We start from the raw sequence: 22,713 nt of genomic DNA, 5'->3' as shown, positions 1-22,713 counted from the left end.
CATGAAATTAAAAGACGCTTGCTACTTGGAAGAAAAGTTATGACCAACCTAGTGCGGGGAGCCGGCCTGAACAAGGCCCCAAATGTTGGCCCTGGGAATGCCTTGAAAGTGCTGTTCCCTGTCCCGCCACCCCTTAAGAGAGTCATAAAACGTTTACCAGGCCTTATTTGTTCTTCCTTGAGAAAAACAGAGCAAATAATCCTTTGCTAGGTTTCTTGTTTATTCCCCAGATTTATGTAGGTATGTTTTCCTTATCTCTTAAAATAGATTAAGAATGTACCCCCTAATCTTTATAGCCTGCTGACTAGTTTTTCTTATCTTGTGAGCATTAGTCTAAATGCCAAGCTTGTCTTAGAAAGCAAACAAGCCTTTGTAATCTTCTATAGATGCAATAACTAACCTGGTAAAAGACTTGGTATTTTTATGTACCCTGTTCCCTGTCTCACTTGGTATAAAAACCCTGGCCCTTTTCAAGAAAGTCCCTGATTTGCCTCACGAGCATTCAGTCCTCTCGACCCCATTCTTTACTCCTTAATTCTTTTCTCAGGCTTCTACGTCGCTGCGGTCCAGACCTGTTCTATTTGCCGGCTGGCACCGGCAACCTAGATAGACAGAATATTAAAAAGCAGAGACATTACTTTGCCAACACAGGTCCGTCCAGTCAAACCTATGGTTTGTCCAGGAGTCATGTATGAATGTGAGAGTTGGACTATAAAGAAAGCTGGGTGCTGAAGAATTGGTGCTTTTGAACTGTGGTGTTGGAGAAGACTATTGACAGTCCCTTGGACTGCAAGGAGACCCAACCAGTCCATCCTAAAGGAAATCAGTCCTGAATGTTCATTGGAAGGACTGATGCTGAAGCTGAAACTCCAATACTTCAGCCACCTGATGTGAAGAGATGGCTCATTTAAAAAGACCCTGATGCTGGGAAAGACAAGGCAGGAGGAGAAGGGGACGACAGAGGATGAGATGGTTGGATGGCATCACTGATTCAATGGAAGTGAGTTTGAGTAAACTCCAGGAGTTGGTGATGGACAGGGAGGTCTGGGGTGCTGTAGTTCATGGGGTCGCAAAGAGTTGGACATGACTGAGTTACTGAACTGAACTGAATAAAACAGGCAAAACATTTGTCACTAGCAAAATATTTCTTTGCTATTTCAAAAGTATCCTTATGAGAATCTCTTACTCATGATGTGGACAGTTGAATAGGATATACTTATGGAAAAAACTTTTTTTTCTTTTTGCAGGGGGATGATTCTTTGAGCTGGGAGATAGATAAATGAGAGTTTATTGTATGTTCTTTATGACGGTGTAAGTCTGACTTAAGGAAGTGCTGTTCTGGGTGTAAAGTACACAAATCAGGTACCATCCTCTTCTAGAGTGTTTTTTTGTTGTTATTTTGCTTTTGTTTTTTTAAAACATATCTGAATGTCACATGTAAATTTAAAGTGTGAAGTGTTCAGTTCAGTCGCTCAGTCGTGTCCGACTCTCCGCGACCCCATGAATCACAGCACGCCAGGCCTCCCTGTCCATCACCAACTCCCGGAGTTCACTCAAACTCATGTCCACAGAGTCAGTGATGCCATCCAGCCATCTCATTCTCGGTCTTCCCCTTCTCCTCCCGCCCCCAACCTTTCCCAGCATCAGAGTCTTTTCCAGTGAGTCAACTCGTCACATGAGGTGGCCAAAGTATTGGAGTTTCAGCTTTAGCATCAGTTCTTCCAATGAACACCCAGGATTGATCTCCTTTAGAATGGACTGGTTGGATCTCCTTGCAGTACAAGGGACTCTAAAGAGTCTTCTCCAATACCACAGTTCAAAAGCATGAATTCTTCGGCGGTCAGCTTTCTTCACAGTCCAACTCTCACATCCATACACGACCACGGGAAAAACTATAGCCTTGACTAGACAGACCTTTGTTGGCAAAGTAATGTCTCTGCTTTTTAACATACTATCAAGGTTGGTCATAACTTTCCTTGCAAGGAGTAAGCGTCTTTTAATTTCATGGCTGCAATCAGCATCTGCAGTGATTTTGGAGCCCCCAAAAATAAAGTCTGACACTGTTTCCACTGTTTTTCCATCTATTTCCCATGAAGTGATGGGACCACATGCCATGATCTTTGTTTTCTGAATGTTGAGCTTCAAGCCAACCTTTTCACTCTCCTCTTTCACTTTCATTAAGAGGCTTCTTAGTTCTTCTTCACTTTCTGCCATAAGGGTGGTGTCATCTGCATATCTGAGGTTATTGATATTTCTCCCAGCAATCTTGATTCCAGCTTGTGCTTCTTCCAGCCCAGCGTTCCTCATGATGTACTCTGCATATAAGTTAAATAAGCAAGGTGACAATATACAGCCTTGACGTACTCCTTTTCCTGTTTGGAACCAGTCTGTTGTTCCATATACAGTTCTGACTGTTGCTTCCTGACCTGCATACAGGTTTCTCAAGAGGCAGGTCAGGTGGTCTGGGATTCCCATCTCTTGAAGAATTTTCCAGTTTATTGTGATCCACACAGTCAAAGGCTTTGGCATAGTCAATGAAGCAGAAATAGATGTTTTTCTGGAACTCTCTTGCTTTCTCCATGATTCAGCGGATATTGGCAATTTGATCTCTGATGCCTCTGCCTTTTCTAAAACCTGCTTGAACATCTAGGAGTTCACAGTTCACATATTGCTGAAGCCTGGCTTGGAGAATTTTGAGCATGACTTTACTAGTGTGTGAGATGAGTGCAATTGTGCGGCAGTATGAGCATTCTTTGGCATTGCCTTTCTTTGGGACTGGAATGAAGACTGACCTTTTCCAGTCCTGTGGCCATTGCTGAGTTTTCCAAATTTGCTGGCATATTGAGTGCAGCACTTTCACAGCATCATCTTTCAAGATTTGAAATAGCGCATATTGACAAGGTAACATGATTGCCATTGTAGTGATAATTAACACCTCTATCACCTTAGTATCCTTTTTTGGGAAGTTGTAATAAATTCCTTAACAATTTTGATGATTGTATTATAATATACTGTTAGTTCAGTTGAATTGCTCAGTCGTGTCCGACTCTTTATGACCCATGGACTGCAGCATGCCAGGCTTCCCTGTCTGTCACTAACTCACGGAGTTTACTCAAATTCATGTCCAGTGAGTCAGTGATGTCATCCAACCATCTCATCCTCTGTAGTCCCCTTCTCCTCCTGCCTTCAGTCTTTCCCAGCATCAGGGGCTTTTCAAATGAGTCAGTTCTTCACATCAGGTGGCCAAAGTATTGGAGTTTCAGCTTTAGCATCAGTCCTTCCAATGAATATTCAGGACTGATCCCCTTTAGGATGGACAGCTTGGATCTCCTTGCAGACCAACGGACTCTCAAGAGTCTTCTCCAGCACCACAGTTCAAAAGCATCATTTCTTCAGCACTCAGCTTTCTTTATAGTCCAACTCTCACATCCATACATGACTACTGGAAAAACCATAGCCTTGACTAGATGGACCTTTGTTGGCAAAGTAATATCTCTGCTTTTTAATATGCCATCTAGGTTGGTCATAACTTTCCGTCTAAGGAGTAAGCGTCTTTTAATTTCATGGCTGCAGTCACCACCTGCAGTGATTTTGGAGCCCCCAAAAATAAAGTCTGACACTGTTTCCCCATCTATTTCCCATGAAGTGATGGGACCACATGCCATGATCTTAGTTTTCTGAATGTTGAGCTTTAAGTCAACTTTTTCACTCTCCTCTTTCTCTTTCATCAAGAGACTCTTTAGTTCTTCACTTTCTGCCCTAAGGGTGGTGTCATCTGCATATCTGAGGTTCTTGATATTTCTCCCAGCAATCTTGATTCCAGCTTGTGCTTCTTCTAGCCCAGCATTCCTCATGATGTACTCTGCATATAAGTTAAATAAGCAGGGTGATAATACACAGCCTTGACATACTCCTTTTCCTATTTGGAACCAGTCTGTTGTTCCATGTCCAGTTCTAACTGTTGCTTCCTGACCTGCATACAGGTTTCTCAAGAGGCAGGTCAGGTGGTCTGGTATTCCCATCTCTTTCAGAATTTTCCACAGTTTATTGTAATCACAGTTTTGATGATTGTATTGTAATATACTGTAGCATGCATTAAATAATCTGGCCATAACTACTGGAGTACACATATCTTTTCAAGTCACTGGTTTCATTTTCTTCCCAGAAGTGGAACTGCTGGGTCATGTTAGTCCTTCCTGTAATTTTGGGGGGAACTTCCGTACTGTATACCAAGGATTCCCTTTTCTCCACATTCTCACCAGCACTTGTTATCTCTTGTTTTTTTAATAATAGCCATTTTAACAGATATGAGATGATACCTCATTGTAGTTTAATTTGCATTTCCCTGATGATTATTGATATTGAGCATCTTTTCATGTACCTGTTGGCCATCTGTATGTCTTTGGGAAAATATCTATGTAGGTCTTCAGCCCACTTTTATTTATTTTTTTGAAGTTTATTAATTTTTTAATTGGTGGATAGTCGCTTTACAAATTTGTGTTGGTTTCTGCACTACAATAACACAAATCAGTCATAATTATATGAGTATTAATATCTATACACACACATACACACATGCATCCCTTCCCTCCTGAACCTTGCTTCCCTCACACTTCCCAGCCCTCCAGGTCATCACAGAGTACTAGGCTGGGCTCCCGTGCTGCTTAGCAACTTGCCACTATCTGTTTTATTTTTTTTTTTTTCCTTTAATAATTTTCTTTTTTTTTTCCTTATTTATTTATTTGCATTACAATAGTTTAATATGAACAATCAGAACTAATTAACACTATAACAATATTTTACAACTGAAATAATTAAACTATAAAATTACTACATAAAACAGGTCTGATCTAGCTTATTTACTTTCTATAATCTCTTCAGTGCTGCAAAACCATTTATTTCTTTTTCTTTTTTCATGTTTTAATAAACACTTCGTCTTTTTGTATTGTTTTCTTTTTCATCACAATAATAGAAATATAACACCATATATCACTGTAAAACACATTTCCACATAAATGCTGATAAGCACAAAATATTTTTCATCATTTACATTTTAACTGTAATAATATATGGCAGGATTAAAGCTGCATCCATCATGTGTCTAACTAACCTTGCTGTAATGAATTTTTTTTTAAACTTTTAACAATATATAAAAGACTGTGCTGTTTATTTTTTATTTTTTTTTTTAAATCAAATAATCCAATTTATTTTTTTTTTCAAGTTGAACAGACTAAATCACTATCTGTTTTATACATGACAGTGTGTATATGTCAATGCTGCTTTCTCACGGGATCCTGCCCATTTTTAAGTCAGATTGTTTGCATTTTTGTTCCTTAGTTATGTGAGTTCTCTCTATATTTTGGATAATAACCCCTTATCATAAACTGATTTGCAAAAAGTTTCCCTCATTCTATAGATTGCCTTTTCATTTGGTGGTTTTTATTTTTTATTTTTTTCTGTGTAAAATCTTTTAAATTTGGTGGAGTCCTATTTGTTGATTGTTGCTTTTGTTGTCACATCCAAAAAAAAAACATTGCTAACAATGCCAAAGAATGCTCAAACTACTGCACAAATTTCACTCATCTCAAACACTAGTAAAGTCATGCTCAAAATTCTCCAAGCCAGGCTTCATCAATTTGTGAACCGTGAACTCCCAGATGTTCAAGCAGGTTTTAGAAAAGGCAGAGGCACCAGAGATCAAATTGCCAACATCCGCTGGATCATGGAGAAAGCAAGAGAGTTCCAGAAAAACATCTATTTCTGCTTCATTGACTATGCCAAAGCCTTTGACTGTGTGGATCACAATAAACTGTGGAACATTCTGAAAGAGATGGGAATCCCAGACCACCTGACTTGTCTCTTGAGAAACCTGTATGCAGGTCAGGAAGCAACAGATAGAACTGGACATGGAACAACAGACTGGTTCCAAATAGGAAAAGGAGTACGTCAAGGCTGTATATTGTCACCTTGCTTATTTAACTTATATGCAGAGTACATCATGAGGAACGCTGGGCTGGAAGAAGCACAAGCTGGAATCAAGATTGCTGGGAGAAATATCAATAACCTCAGATATGCAGATGACACCACCCTTATGGCAGAAAGTGAAGAGGAACTAAGAAGCCTCTTGATGAAAGAGAAAGAGGAGAGTGAAAAGGTTGGCTTGAAGCTCAATATTCAGAAAACAAAGATCATGGCATGTGGTCCCATCACTTCATGGGAAATAGATGGAAAAACAGTGGAAACAGTGTCAGACTTTATTTTTGGGGGCTCCAAAATCACTGCAGATGCTGACTGCAGCCATGAAATTAAAAGACGCTTACTCTTTGGAAGGAAAGTTATGACCAACCTTGATAGTATGTTAAAAAGCAGAGACATTACTTTGCCAACAAAGGTCCGTCTAGTCAAGGCTATAGTTTTTCCCGTGGTCGTGTATGGATGTGAGAGTTGGACTGTGAAGAAAGCTGATCGCCGAAGAATTCATGCTTTTGAACTGTGGTGTTGGAGAAGACTCTTTAGAATCCTTTGTACTGCAAGGAGATCCAACCAGTCCATTCTAAAGGAGATCAATCCTGGGTGTTCATTGGAAGGACTGATTCTAAAGCTGAAACTCCAATACTTTGGCCACCTCATGTGACGAGTTGACTCACTGGAAAAGACTCTGATGCTGGGAAAGGTTGGGGGCGGGAGGAGAAGGGGACGACAGAGAATGAGATGGCTGGATGGCATCACCGACTCAATGGACATGAGTTTGAGTGAACTCCGGGAGTTGGTGATGGACAGGGAGGCCTGGCATGCTGTGATTCATGGGGTTGCGGAGAGTCGGACACAACTGAGCAACTGAACTGAACACCACTGTTGAGGAGTTTCCTCCCTACGTTTGCTTCTAAGAATTTTAAACTACCAGAACTTCAGTTTAGATCTTTGACATATTTCAAGTTACAAGTGGTGTAAGATAATGGTTCATTCTCATCATCTTTTCAGTTTATGGTTTCCTTAGCTGTGCAATAGCTTTTCCTTTTAATCCATTTCTTTATTTTAGTCTTTATTATCATTACTCTGGTCGTGGACTGATAAAATCTTGCTATGATTTATGTCAGTGTTCTGCTTATATTTTCCTAAGAATTTTATGGTATCCAGCTTTACATTTGAGTCTTTAATGCAAAGAGTTTGAGTTTATTTTTGAGTAAATTTGAGTTTATTTTTTTGTATGACATTAGAGTGTTCTAATTGCATTCTTTTACATGTAGCTGTCCAGTTTTCCCAGCACCACTTATTGGAAAGACTATCTTTTTTCCATTGTATACGTTTGCCTCCCTTGTCATAGATTAACTGACCATAAACACATGGGTTTATTTCTGGGGCTTCTATGCTGTCCCACTGACCTATATATTTTATCTGTTTTTCTGATAGTACCATACCATTTTGGTTACTGTAGCTTTGTAATATAGCCTGAAGTCAGGGAGTGTGATTCTTCCTGCACTGTTCTTCTTTCTCAGATTGTTTTGACTATTCAAGTTCTTATATGTCCATACAAACTTTAAAATGATCTGTTCTAGAAGGAAATGGCAACCCACTCCAGTGTTCTTGCCTGGAGAATCCCAGGGATGGGGGAGCCTGGTGGGCTTCCGTCTATGGGGTCATACAGAGTCGGACACGACTGAAGTGACTTAGCAGCAGCAGTGGCAGCAGCCAGGGCAGGAAACCCCTTTCAGAGAAAGGATGGTGAGAGTAGGCCTCCTTGCTTTGCTTTCCGGATCTTAGGGGAACAGCTCTCAGGTTTTCTTCACTGAGTATCTGTTTACTGTGGGTTTGTTATCTATTGCCTTTATTATGTTGAGGTATGTACCTCTATACACAGTCTGCCTAGGGAATTTTAATCATTAAAATATGTTGTATTTTATCAAATGCTCTTCTGCACCTACTGAAATAATAATGTAGTTTTTATCTTTTATTAATGTTATGTATTACATTTATTGATTTGCATGTTGAACCATCATTGCATACAAGGAATAAATCCCATCTGAATATGTAACCTCTTTGTGTCTTCTTGAATTGTTTGCTAAGATTTTGTTGAACGTTTTTGAAGCTAAACTCCTTAGGGATATTGCTCTATTGTTTTCTTTAAGTGTTCTTATCTAGCTTTAGAATCAGGGTAATCAGTTCAGTTCAGTCGTGTCCGACTCTTTGCGACCCCATGAGTCAAAGCACACCAGGCCTCGCTGTCCATCACCAACTTCCGGAGTTCACTCAACCTCATGTCCATCAAGTCGGTGATGCCATCCAGCCATCTCATTCTCTGTCGTCCCCGTCTCCTCCCGCCCCCAATCCCTCTCAGCATCAGTCTTTTCCAGTGAGTCAACTTGTCGCATGAGGTGGCCAAAGTATTGGAGTTTCAGCTTTAGAATCAGTCCTTCCAATGAACACCCAGGATTGATCTCCTTTAGAACGGACTGGTTGGATCTCCTTGCAGTACAAGGGACTCTCAAGAGTCTTCTCCAGCACCACAGTTCAAAAGCATGAATTCTTTGGCGATCAGCTTTCTTCACAGTCCAACTCTCACATCCATACATGACCACGGGAAAAACCATAGCCTTGACTAGACGGACCTTTGTTGGCAAAGTAATGTCTCTGCTTTTTAATATGCTGTCTAAGTTGGTCATAACTTTCCTTGCAAGGAGTAAGCGTCTTTTAATTTCATGGCTGCAGTCAGCATCTGCAGTGATTTTGGAGCCCCCCAAAAATAAAGTCTGACACAGTTTCCACTGTTTCCCCATCTATTTCCCATGAAGTGATGGGACCAGATGCCAAGATCTTTGTTTTCTGAATGTTGAGCTTCAAGCCAACTTTTTCACTCTCCTCTTTCACTTTCAAGAGGCTTTTGAGTTCCTCTTCCCTTTCTGCCATAAGGGTGGTGTTATCTGCATATCTGAGGTTATTGATACTTCTCCCGGCAATCTTGATTCCAGCTTGTGCTTCTTCCAGCCCAGCGTTCCTCATAATGTACTCTGCATAGAAGTTAAATAAGCAGGGTGTCAATATACAGCCTTGAATTCAGGGTAATAGAGGCCTCAAAAAATGAATTTGGAAGTATTTCCTCCTCTTCACTTTTTGAAAGACTTTGAGAAGGACTGATATTAATTTTCTTTTGAATGTTTGATAGAATTTGCTAAGGAAGCCATCCAGTCCTGGGGTTGTGTTGGGAGGTTTTGGTTACTGATATAACCTCTTTGCTTGTTACTGTTCTGTTCACATTTTCTACTTCGTCATGAGGCAGTCCTCGTAGTTTGTGTTTATAGTTTATCCATTTCTTCGGCTATCTTCTGGGCATATAATTGTTCATAATAGTCTCATATGGTCTTTAATACTTCCATAGCGTCCTCCTTTTCATTTCTAAGTTTTCTAGTCTGGTTAAAGGTTTTGTTGGTTTTTTTAAATCTATCGAAGAGTCGGCTCTGATTTTGTTCATTCTATTTTTGCCCCCGTCTGGTCTCTATTTCATGTATTTCCACTTTGATCTTGACTATTTCCTTCCTTCCTCCGAATAACTTTTTCTAGACCCTTGAGGTATAGTTAGGGTGTTGGTTTTTTTTTTGAGATTTAATTAATATATGAACTTATTTGCTATAGTCTGTCCTCTTAGAACTGCTTTTCCTGCCCCCCCCCATAAGATTTGATAGGTTATATTTCCATTTTCATTTGTTGTGAGATAATTTTTTCCCCCTGACTCACTGGTTGTTTAGTAGGAGTGTCTTGTTTATTTTCCATGTATGTGTAGATTTTCCAGCTTTCCTCTTGTTGATTTCTAGTTTCACACCATTACTATCCAAAAAGACAGTTGTCATGATTTCAGTATTTGTTGACATGTGTTTTTGCTTTCATGTCATATGATTTATCCTAGATAATGTTCTGTGTGCACTTGAGATGTATATTCTGCTGCTCGATTCAAATGTTATATATGTCTGTTAAGGTCATTTGTTATAAGTATGGTTAAATTTCAGTATTTGTTGTTGACTTTATGTGGATTATCAGGTCATTTATCAGTGGGATATTGAAAGGCTCTAGTACTATTGCATTACCTATCTCTCCCTTTTGATCTATTAGAATTTGCTTAACAAATTTCATTGTGCCAATGTGGGGTTTATATTTATGACTGCTGTATCTTCTGGATGTTTTGACCTTTTTATCATTATACAGTGACCTTTTGTCTTTTATCGTTTTTGGCATCAAGTCTGTTTTGTTTGGCTATACCTTCTTTATTTTTCTTTCCAATTGCATGGAATATCCTCTTGCACTCAAATCTTTATCCTGAGCCTATGTGTAAGTTAGTTCTTTGTAATCCACCCAGCCACTCCGTGCCTTTGACTAGAGAGCTGAGTTTATTCTGTGCAGTGATTATTGCTGTGTGAGTTCTCCTTACTGCCGTCTTCACTCTGTCTGCCTTTGTAAGATGGTGATTCTTCCATGGTGATTTGATCAGTCTGCCCCCTTTTTTATGTTTTGTGACTACTCTAAAGTTCTCTATGTATTTTTGCAAGTATGAACATCTCATAGATAAAATCATCCTACAGAAACAAAAGACTTTTAAAAAGTAGTTCAAACCAACATTCTGTGTGTTGAACATGTGGTTGTACACATTCACTATCTAATGTCCTTAGATTTATAAACTTTTGTATTCTATCCCCTTTAGAAATGATGTAATAGAAGTTGGATGGAACCTTAACAATCCTTACTCTTGAAAACACTGATGCCCCCAGTGGAAAAGAGTGACTTCTGGGTCATAACCAAATATTGTCCCTACAATCCAGTGCTTTAAGTCAAAAATTAAAATACAATTACTCCTGTGTCCTAAAATAAGTTTTGCGCTAAGGTAACATAGTATAGTTCAAAATTAAATCCCTAGATTTGCTAAAACATTTTTACAAAGGTCTAATATGCTTTATAAATTTTTATTTCATAAGTACTATCTTTTATTGCCCTTTAAATTTTCTGATTGTAGTCAGTGTGTCTGCCTGCCTATGAGGGTTCATCTGATTTTGATTCTCTTTTTGGCAAAATAATTGAACAACCAAACTTTAGGAAGCTTTCATCTTAGATTACCCACAATTCTGAATCATTCGGCTCTTCATGGAAGTTTGCACAAGCTGGTATGATTCTGTTCAACAGGACTGAGTATGAAGATTTGTGGCAACTACAGTGGACCTGTGGACAACACAAGTTTCAACTGCATAGGTCTGTTTACCTGATTTTTTTCACTCAATGCATACTACAGTACTTCATAATGCATCAAGTTGGTTGAATGCATGCAAGGATATGGAGTGACCAACTGGCAAGTTACACATGGATTTCCAATTGCACAGAGTCAGCACCCCTAATCCTCATGTTATTCAAGGGTCAACTATTTTCACCTGTCAGACATATTATTCAGTAGGGTTGAAGCTATCAAAAGCATAGCTATTACACTTTTCTTTACCATTTGTACTCCATAATGATTTCACAGAACGCGAGGCAGCAGGAGGAAGGCAGGGAGGGTGCACAAACTCTCCATTCACAGAAGGATTTTTCAAGCTTAAAAAACATATATATATATGTGTGTGTGTGTATATATACATATATATCAGTATTAAATGTATATTTATATAATTTTATTTTTAAATGTTAAGATACAGAGAAAGCAAACTAGGAGACAATTCAATCACTTGGCTTTTAGGGAAAAAATTGATATAGTCTGCTAAATTTTAAGATATTTATTAGATCTGGTAATGCAGAGAGAAAGGTAGAATTCCAATGTTTTCTTCAAAAACTGACTTACTAAAAATTATGAGAAAAGTTGGAAAATTAAGCTATTCCAATTTCCGTGCCAGATTTTATTTCTTGGTAATAACATTTATTAAGGTATCATTGTTATACATTTTAAGTGTACAATTTGATGAGGTTTGACAAATGTGTATACCTGTGTATACATCATCCAGATCATGATAGAGAAAACTCCCATAATGCCAGAAACTTCCCTCTATGCTGCAAACCTCCCTGACCCTTACTTGACCCATGCAATCACTGGTCTAACTTCTAATACCATAGATTAGTTTTGCTTCTTCGTGTATTAAGAAGAATCTCATACTAAGCATTCTTTTGCATCTGGCTTCTTGCCCTCGACAATGTCTGCCAATAATGTTACATTGACTGGCAGTTCTTACATTTTATTGCTGAGTCCATTCAACAGTTTATTCATTCATCTATTGATGGACATTTACATTCAGTTCAGTTCAGTTGCTCAGTCGTACCCGACTCTTTGCGATTCCTTGAACAGCAGCATGCCAGGCCTCCCTGTCCATCACCAACTCCCAGAGTTTACTCAAACTCATGTCCATTGAGTCGGTGATGCCATAAAGCCATCTCATCCTCTGTTGTCCCCTTCTCCCCCTGCCTTCAATCTTTCCTTACAATTATTTGCACATTAAGCTGTAATGAACATGCCGAGTCTTGGTGATCATGTTTTTGCTTTTCTTTGGTAAATACCTAGAAGTAGAATTTGAGCTATAAGTATATATTTAACTTTATAAAAAAGTGCCAGACTGTTTTCTGAAGTGGTTGAACTGTTTTACATTCTAGCCAACAATGTCTGAAGAGTTTAAGTTCCTTGCCATATTTTATTTTGGGGAATTTTCATTTACTTTATCTCTTTCTCCATATGCATGCATATCCGTGCTCAGTCATGTCCTTGGACTGTAGCCAGCCAGGCTTCCCTGTCCATGGTACTTTCCAGGCAGGAATACTTGAGTGGGTTGCCATTTCTTACTCCATTCTACTACAAATGATGAAGTTCTTTGGTTTGCTTTATTAGATTAGCACTTTGATGACGAAGTTTTAAATTTTCAGAGCCAAAAATCTCTTTACAGATGAACAAGCTGGGAGTCTAAAGTCAAAACATGACATGAAAAGCAAAATTTTAGCATATTCTGGCTTCATGTGTTATCAGAAAGATGGATTTTATCCTCAGACTTTTAATGGTAGCCAGTTACCTGAGACTTTACTATAAGAATTCTTTCAGAGTCCCTGCCGCTGCTTGAATTGTAAAGGCTGCAATAGAAATGTGTTTCTTCACTTCTTTCCAGGCTGAACGAGGATCCGCTTTATTTTCAATATCAAACATAGCATCAAAGATGCCGGGAAATGATTCACCAGCATATTTGTTGTGGCTGCTTGGAGCAAAGATGATGTGCCTAGCAGAAAAACACAGAGAACAGGTTGAGCTAAAGAGTACTCATATATGACATTTCACATGCTTTCCCTTTCTCTTCTGTGGTGTCATTGTTAGATCACATTCATAACGAAATACGGTGTCTCCTCCTGACATATGCTTTTGTTACTCCAAAGTAAAACCTTATGTTGTTGGTTTCGGACACTTAGGCAATGGTATTTTAAGCAAAGAAAGGAGTTGATAAGATGCGTCTAGCGAATCATATCAGGTTATCAACCCAAGCAGCTGGAAATAAGCAGATATTTTCCTGTAAGTTATAGGCATTAGTTGTCTAACTGCCTAGACATCCACAAAGCATGGATAACTTATGGATATTTTTTAATAGGAGATTAAAAAATAATTACACTTGTGTTGCCTTTTTTAAAGATTCCACAAGGATGACAGTTATTCCCCAAACTCTTCAGAACTAAAAAGCAACAAGCAAAGCAGCTTGTATTTCAAAAATGTCATAACTAGTAAGGATAATGAAACCCATTCCACAAAGGTAAAGCAGCTATATATGGGTTGCCCACAAAGACACACTTATTTCCGATCTAGAAGGAAAGTCTGCACCTGATTTCCTACTTCATCTCATAAGTAACTCAGGAGATCAAGCCACTTCTCTCCCCACCGTGTGGAATTCTGCCTTGCAGAAAGGGACATATTGGATTTATCACTCTTATCAGGAATTAGGCCTGGACTTCCCTGGTGGTCTGGTAATTAAGGAAATCCACCTGTCAACACAGCAGACATGGGTTCAAGCCCTGGTCCAGAAAGACTCCACACGCTGTGAGACAACCAAGCCCGTGTGCCACTACTGCTGAGCCCACACTCACTCCTGAGCTTGCACAGCCCAGAGGCCACGCTCCACAATGAGAGAAGCCACTGCAATAAGCCCAGGCACTGCGACCAGGGTGGCCCCTCTCGCCACAAGCAGAGAAAGACTGCTCGCAGCAATGATGACCCAGTGCAGACAAAGTAAATTAAAGGCAGCTGCCGGGTGGTTGGGGGCAGTGCTTCAGATCCCTTCTTTAAAAAAAAAAAAAAAAGAGGGGAATTAGGCCCAACAGTCAAACCTTAGAACTGCTTCAGAATGTAAAGCTACTATATGACAAAATATAGAACTCTCTGTAAGATTTAATGATCGAAGACATTTATAATGTCATCATTTAGATTTCCCAGAGTATATCAGGATTTATTGCTTTGGCTTTTGAATTTTAGTATGGCCTTAAGTGGCTCGTCCTTAATGAAACAAGTATACATGCAGAACCGTTTATAAGCATTAATAGTCTGACCTATATATAAGCTGAGATACTAGAGATACAGGTCACAGGTATTCCTTAGTACATATGCCATCTTCCGGAGAACTGCAGAGGGAGAGTATTGTACAATATTATTGATTCAGGAATCAAGAAAACCTGATAAAATTGTAAATGAGGTGTTTCCTTAATTTTTCTTTCTGATCATCAGTGTATAGAAACACCATAGGTTCCTGTACATGGATTTTGTGTCCTACAACTTTACAGATTTCATTTATTCTAATATTGGGTTGGTTTAACGTACATTTGAGTTTTTCCATAGACCTTTCAGAAAAACCTGAATGAACTTGAATAAAACCTGAATAATCCAACAGTTTATTTGTGGTATCATTAGGATTTTCTTCAGCAATAGTGACAGTTACTTCGTCCTGATTTGGATGTCTTTGTTTATTTTTCCAAACTTCTATGGCCAGGACTTCCAATACCGCGCTGAATAAAAATGGTGAGAGTAGGCACACTTGCCTTGTTCCTGACCTTAAAGGAAAGGCTTTGGGGTTCTCACCATTGAGCACAAAGGCAGCTGTGGTTCTGTCATATACGGGCTATGTTATGTTGACATACACTGCCTCTGTATCCAGTTTGTTGAGACTTTTTTTTTTAAATCAGACTTGCCATGGCACGCGGAATCTAAGTTCCCTGATGAGAGATCGAAAACATGCCCCCTGTTGAGGGAGCGTGAAGTTTTAACCACTGGACCACCAGGGGAGTTCCACTGCTTCTGTTAACACCTTTTCTGACATTTTAGTTATAGTTTGTCTTAGGGTGAGTATCTTTTGAGTTCATCTTATTCGCACTCTCTCGGTTTTCTGATCTAGATGCCTGTTTCCTTCCCCAGGTTAGGGACGTTTCCAGTTCCTTCTCTCCTTTCTTCTGGAACCTTACACGTTGTTTCACCTGATGTTGTCCCAGAGGTCCCTTCAACTGTCATCCCTTTTAAAAAACTCTTCTTACTTTTTGTTGCTCTGAGTTCCACTGCCTGTGTTCCAAGTCACTGATTCTTCTGCTTCATCTTGTCTGCTAGGGAACCCGTCCAGTGCATTTCTCAGTTCCATTAATGTATTCTTTAACTCCATGCCTTCTATTTGGTGCATGCGTGCCAAGTCACTTCAGTCGTGTCCAGCTCTTTGCAACACTATGGACTGTAGCCTGCCAGGCACCTCTGCCCATGAAATTCTCCAGTCAAGAGTACTGGACGGGGTTACTGTGCCCTCCTCCAAGGGATGTTCCTGACCCAGAGTCGGAACCCACATCTCTGGCACTGGCAGGCAGGTTTGTTACCGCTAGCGCCACCCGGGGAGCCTAAAACCCGTGCCTTGGGATGAAGCTCCAGGACAAGCCAACAGGCCTCTTCTACAGAAAGACGGGCTGTGTTTCAGTCTGCCATCTGTGCAGTGACTGCAGGTGGTAGCCTCCCACGCACTGCCTCTCAGATCATCGTAACCCTGTGGCACCAAGGAAAGCAATCCTGTCTGGCCACCAGAGCCAGGGGATCAGGGCACCCCTCGGGCAGCAGCCACAGAAGCTGAGGCACCAGACATCTCTAAGAGCACCCCCGAGAGATGCTCGCTTCCTGGACGATGGCAGAGAGAGAGTGTGAAGACAGCACCGCCCTCCTGGGTCTCTGCTTCACAGCCAGCACTTACATCGGTGGGATCAGAATCCTGCCCCTCAGCCTGGAGCTGTGCTTACAGGATTATGGGGCTCCTTCCCCGGAAGACAGCCCCTAGGTCTGTTGCCTCTCTTTTCCTACCTACCCCCTTGAGAGCTGCAAGCATACTTCCCTGTGGTCACCATAGTCAGAAAATGTAGAGGCGTCCCCAGTAGCAACTTCAAAAATCGGAGGGCCAGAAAAGGGTATAAGCTCCCTTCTGAGAGAGGGTCAAGCTGAAGTGAGGCAGAGGAGGAGCAGGGAGCACTTCCACCAGCCTTCACTATCCAAGGGCAGCCCTGTAGACTTCTAGAAGCATGCCAGAACGAAACCCTGCCGTTCAGGCTGAAGCTCTTGGGCAGGCAAAGGAGCCTCTTCCTCAGAAATACCCAGGGTGTGTTTCAGTCTGCTCTCTGGCAAGAACTGTGTCTCCAATTGTTACAGCCCCCTGGAATTCAGGAATGCAAGCCCCCCTCATCCTCCCAACCTCGAGCCAAGCAATCAAGGAGTGTCTGCCAGCGACAGCTGGAAAAACCAGGACACCAGATGCAGAAGCCAGAGTACCACCACATGCAGATAAAAGCTTCCCCCTGGAGATACCGGTGCTCTGGAACTCAGCAGAGGGACTGCATGAAGATCATTGCCTTTGGGGAAGAAGAGGGAAAGATGGTGCCCACCAGCCTCAGCAAGGCAGAGGAATAGCAGAGTACCCACCAGCCTCCACCCCAGAGGGGGTCCTAACCGGTCCCCGCCCCTCGAGCCAGTGCTTTAAGATCAACAAATGAACCTCTTTTACACAGAATCTGGGGGATACTCAAGGACTGCTTCTGTGCTGGGGCCAGTGGCAGGTGATCAAGGGGAGTTCTTTCGGCCTGAGCCATTTCGAGCTTCTGTGCATCCCTTTGGTCACATGGATGCAGCCTCGTTGGTTCTCAAAGCCAGATATTGGGGAGGCTCACCCTCAGGTGCAGGTGAGGTGGCTCATTTGGGGACAAACCCTGTGCTCCCCAGAGGGAAGCTCCGGGTCTGTGAGCTCCTGACGGTCGGTTGCCACAACCACACGATGGAGTGGGATTTGCGGTGAGACTGGTCTGTAGCCTCCTCTATCCCTTTCATACCCACATGGCCTTCTTCTCCTTCACCTGATGTGAAGGACTTGCTCAGTTAGTTTTCAGGGTTTTTGTTTTTTTTTCCCCAGAGGAAACCATGCCATCTGTGGCTGTCGAGTCTGTGTCTGGGAGCGGTGAGGTCTGCATCTCCTTACCCCGCCGTCTTGAACTGCCTCTCCCTCCCTTTAGATTACAGCTTTTGTGTTCAATGAACAGTTCCCAATATATATTTTAAATTGGAGGACAGTTTATCAGCTGCTTAATCAAATTTAAAATGTGTTTAACCGTTTGACCCTGAAATCCCAGGTACTGATATTAAATGTTCAAGTAGGTCTTGTGGACATTTTATAGCAGTACTTTTCTAATAGTAAGTAATAGGGGGAAAAAACAAATTAATTAAAAACTCATTAAGGACTAAAAATTTACACATGCAGACCATATAATGGAAAACAATGAAACAGATGAGAATAGCTAAAAGTATATATACTGACACAGAAAAACCTCTAAGATAAATTGTCACCCAAAAAAGCAGTGATATATGGTATATGCAAGGTGATATATGGTCCCATTTATGTAAATACAAATGAATAAATAAACAATCAAATGTGTACATGACTGCATTCAAAATTTAACACTAAACTCTCCTCTCTGATTTTCTCTGAAGGAAATAACAGAAACATCTAGGTGTTAGCACTGCCCCCATTTATTCTATATAACTCCATAGAGCCTGAATTTGAAAATGAGATATTCTGCTTATAAATCATATAAATTGAAAAAATATATGTAAAGATGGACTCATAGGCAAAAAAAGATTAATTTATAAATTGGCTTTCAATCTTTGGTTTATGTAAATACTTAACTGATGGCTGCTATTTTATTTGTATCAATAAACATTTATCTTCACAATATGTAAGATTTTATAAAAACAGTGACTATTGTGCTCGCTTCGGCAACACTCATACTAAAAACAGCAGCTATGTACCCAGTGTACCCCTCTCTGGGCTAAACCTTCTGCAAGCCTTCAGTCTATGAACCTATGGGGCATAAGCACAGTAATCTCCATCTAGCGCTGAGGAATCTGAGTCGTGGAGAAGTAATTTGCCCAGGTGACACTTGGTATTTGGCAGAGACGGGTTCTCAATGCCTAGGATTATAATCAGTTAAATGTTTACACTGATTACTAATATTTATAAGAAATGTAATATGTAGAGCTATCTTTTGTTTGTGTCACTTGACTAAACAGCCTTGTAAAATAGCTTGTTATCACCCTCTTAATTCAGATGAGAAAGCCCTAGATATGACTTGCTGTAAATCACACATGTGCCAAGTGAACTAGAACATAGATTTCTGACTCTAGGGCCTTTCTAAGTTTTACCAAGGAACCACAGCTTAAAAGACACTTTGAAAAACTGGAGACTATCCAAAAGTAGCCAAGACACTGAGAAAAAGGTCCAGTTCTTTAAGGGAAACTATGGCACCCATCTTCTGAAACCCTAAACGCTATATGGAAATAGATCGAGACTATTCTACTTGACTTGGAGAGCAGTGCAAGGTCAGAGGGAGAAAATTACAGGGAAATATATCTTTATGATGAAGACTTTCTATTAAGTAGATCTTTCTTATAATTGAATGAACTTTCTCATGTGGCAGCAAGTCTCCCATCATTGGAAGATTCAAACAGCAGCTGGATAACCACTTTCCTGAAATCCTACAGAAAAGATTCATGTAGAAAGTTGAACCACATGAGCTCTAAGATCCCCTTTAAGATTCTGTCTTTTAGATTTTGTCACAAAGAGTCTTTTTCAACTATCACTTGCCATTTATATCTGTAGCAAAGCAATACAGGATATGAAATTAATTTTTCTGATATTACCGATTACAGTGTTATGGGACTTCCCTGGTGGCCCAGTGGTTAAGAATTAGCCTTGCAATGAAGGGGACAGGAGTTTAGTCCCTGGTGGGGGAACTAAGATCCCACGTGTTGTGGAGCAAGGAAGCCTACACACCTCAACTACAGCGCCCATGCGCTCCTGAGCCCGTGCGGCCCAACTGGAAAGCTTGTCTGCACAGAGAAAGGCCTCACATGACGGAACTGAGACCCGGCCCAGCCGAATAAATTTTAAAAGAAGTATATTGTCTTGCATGCACACTAAGTCGCTTCAGCTGTGTCCAAGTCTTTGCGATGCTATAGACTGCAGCCCGCCAGGCTCCTCTGTCCATGGGATTCTCCAGGCAAGAATACTGAGTGGGCTGCCATGTCCACCTCCAGGGGATCTTCCCGCCCCGGGGATAGAATCCCTGTCTCCCACATCTGCCTGCACCGGCAGGCGGGTTCCTCACCACTAGCACCACCTGCAAAATCTCACCCGTGTTTCCTTCAGTATACATATCCGCTTTCCACTCATCTGACAGTAGTTTAAAGCAGGCCTTGGGGATGCTGGTTTGGGTCAGGGTGACATGCTTGGTGTCCTTTAGTGCAATACCTGTTGCCTCCTTACCTATAGAACGGCCTCCCTGGTAAACCAAGAGGATCAATGAATGCTCTTTCAAGAAACATCAGCTGGTCATTCATGATTCTCACTGCCATGGGGCTTTGAGAATAAAAAAAATTGATAATTAAAACCCTTAACATGAAGCCACATTTTAAACTATTAAATAAGGATAAGTCATGGGGAAAATAAATTTTTAAATCATAGACTTTTAAGAAAATGAATATTAAATACCCAGGCTCATATGGTAAGCGGCATATAACAACAGGCGCATCTTACTATTATTTATAATAGGCAAACAGACTGACTGGGAAATGGTTTGATTTCTTTTTCAAGGCCACAGACTTTCCAGAAAGACGTGAAAGACACTTTTAATTCTTTGTAGGAGAGCCAGGACCCCTGCAAAGATAGACAGCGTGGACTGCCAAGCTGTTCTTGATAAGTCATTCAGTTCCACCTTGGAGGAAAGTAGCAGAGTCAAGGCTGAATAACACAGAATGAAGGGAGTTTGCAGGAGTCTCCAAGCGGGGAGAGAGACAGCTGTACCTCGTGGGCAGGGAGCCCCTTCCACACTGGGAATCTGCCAACTTAATCCTTTGGGGTGCTGCACAAGTTCCCTAGGTTGTCCTACAACCCCAGGGAGAAAGAAAGGCCCCTCACAATGACTGACACAGCTTTCTGCTTGGATGGGAGGTGGGAAAGCTTGTTTGAAAGAATTTTAAAAATATTAAGAAAGGTGATATGAATGTGAGGTGATACAGTTTATGCTTGTTAAATAATGCTTTGAGTATAACTCAAATTATTTTTCAATTTTCAAATGGCAAGAGGTTAAAGGACATGCAACAAAAAAAGTATAAGAAAGAATTTCTACACTGTTCACAGAACTATTTGGGACTGTAGTAAAATGGGTTACGAGTGCACTTAAACCCACCGAATTATGAATTACCAGCAGCAGTCAGAATTCTTACCATGCAAACTTCAGAAGACATGTCTCCTTAGCCCCTGCCATGGGATGAGTTTTCTATCTTTCAACAGCAATGTGCTCAGACTTTAATGTGAATACAAACTTCCTGGAGAGTCTACTGTGGAATTCTAATTCAGCGGGTCTGGCACGAGCTCTGATACTCTGCCTTTCTAACAAGCACCCGGTGAGGCTGATGCTGCTGGTTGGAAGACCGTAATTTGAGTACAATGATTCTGAATTGAACGCTTCTATGAGGGCACACAGTTCATTCCACTAACCATACTGCTTTTGAAAACAGTAGATAGCTTTACATTTGAAACTTACTTATTCAGATCAACTTGTGAAAGTCTTCTGTGGAAATCTGAAGCAGCTTCTGAGAAGTTTTTCACAGCAGAAAATAAGGACTCTTTTTAAAAAAATAGAAGAATAGAGGCGAAATTATTAAGCACAAGTGCTTCATATGTCAAAGTTTCACTTTTCCCTAACCCTGGGGTTAGGGTCCCCACGCTAGCTTGGTATGACTCAATAGGTATTGAAACTATTTTTCTACTGAGTCTTCTTGCAGATCCTTGGAATGTATTAGGATATCTTATAACAAAGAAACAATGTATAAAATTGAAAATGGCAAAATTGGTTCTTAAGGAAATAACAAATTTCTAGAGTGTAGGACATAAAAACTCCTCAATTTATCAGAAACTCAGCATTTATTTATTCTTTCAATACTTATTTATTGGGAAAACTGTAAGCCAGACACTATAAATGAGCTTCATTCCTATAATTATTACAGAATAAAACAATGTCATTTTTAGTTTTTAAGTAGTACATTTAAGATCTTATTTAAGGCAACCTGTGTGAGACAAACTGATACATTTAAACTCTGAGAACTGGGATCCAGTTTAGTCTGATCGATCTTTAGTTCACAAAATTTCTAAGAAAAGGGATTAGGAAAGTGCATCATATTTTTAATAACAACCTGTTCATCATTTTCCATCTTTTCTAAACTGGACACTACCATACATTATTGATTTTGCTTCTTGCATTAATCCTATAATGCAGGGGATTCAATATTCATTTTATAGATAAAGCATTACAGCTCCAAACATGGGATCTCTGTGAGACTACAAAGCTAGTAAGTAATGCATTCAGTATAAGTACATTCAATAGAAGAAATAAGGTCTTTTTTTTGGCCTTCAATTATTGTTGCTGCTTTTAATATTAATATCAAACAATCTAATAGTAGATATTATGAAAGCTAAGGGAAAAGAGTGTTGAAGAAACTTTAAATTTCAAATGAAACACAAAAGTCAAAATATTAATAGAGAAAAATCAAAATGTGTCCCTAGGAGTTAGTGGCACAAGTAAATGAAACCTTTGGAAAGAGCAGTTTTAGTAGTCTTAGGAACATAAGACAATGCAATGAGTTGATAAGCAAGATGTAGAGAACTGTATATCCATCTGTCCATCAACTTTGTATGCAGTCCTGCTGCTGCAGCTGTTTAATCTGTCTCTCAGTTGGACCCTACATAATAAAAATTAGTAAAGGCTAATTCACCAGAATGAAATTGGGGCATTTACGAAGAGAAATAGATGCTGGACAGCCACAGGACTCCGAACACCCGTCCTGCTGCAGGCTCTGCTTATTTCTTCATCTCTCTTCATTTTCCCCATCACTGAAGTGACTGTACAGTCATAATGATGTAAGCACCAATTTCTAAATGTTTCTTCGCTTCAATTTCTAGATCTTAGTATTGCTGCTAATCCTCTTTCTGAAGATTACTAACTGCTATGTAATTATATTCAGAAGCCACTACTGACCATCCAGTCTGCATTTTCAGGGCCCTTAAAGTCCTCTCTGGGCGTCCCTCTAATAGCTTATCTCCTGCGTTTGGTCTTCTCCTTCTCCATGAGAATATAAGCTCTGTGAGGACATGACCATTTCCTAAACTT

At 40.3% G+C, this 22,713-nt stretch overlaps 1 protein-coding gene across 2 annotated transcripts in view; it reads right to left on the bottom strand.

The window, feature by feature from the left end:
* Positions 1-11,848: 11,848 nt before the first annotated feature.
* The window catches only part of NAALAD2 (N-acetylated alpha-linked acidic dipeptidase 2), a 48,824-nt gene continuing 37,959 nt past the window's right edge, over positions 11,849-22,713 (bottom strand). Inside the window, exons 17-20 of one of the 2 annotated variants that reach the window (XM_055416186.2) lie at positions 21,091-21,172; positions 19,812-19,904; positions 13,020-13,220; positions 11,849-12,913 (exon numbers count right to left, since the gene is read on the bottom strand). In XM_055416186.2, coding sequence (XP_055272161.1) covers positions 13,031-13,220; positions 19,812-19,904; positions 21,091-21,172 — 365 coding nt within the window. In that variant the 3' untranslated portion in view covers positions 11,849-12,913; positions 13,020-13,030. Of the gene's footprint in view, positions 13,221-19,811; positions 19,905-21,090; positions 21,173-22,713 lie in introns of both variants that reach the window. The other variant, XM_055416185.2, reaches the window with a different exon arrangement.

The sequence above is a fragment of the Moschus berezovskii genome, chromosome 25 (genome assembly GCF_049115385.1).
Source record: "Moschus berezovskii isolate FMDL1 chromosome 25, NW_MosBer_1.0, whole genome shotgun sequence".
Classification (NCBI taxonomy): domain Eukaryota; kingdom Metazoa; phylum Chordata; class Mammalia; order Artiodactyla; family Moschidae; genus Moschus; species Moschus berezovskii.
Note: the sequence above shows the minus strand (reverse complement) of the source record. Positions and strands in the feature narration are given on the sequence as shown.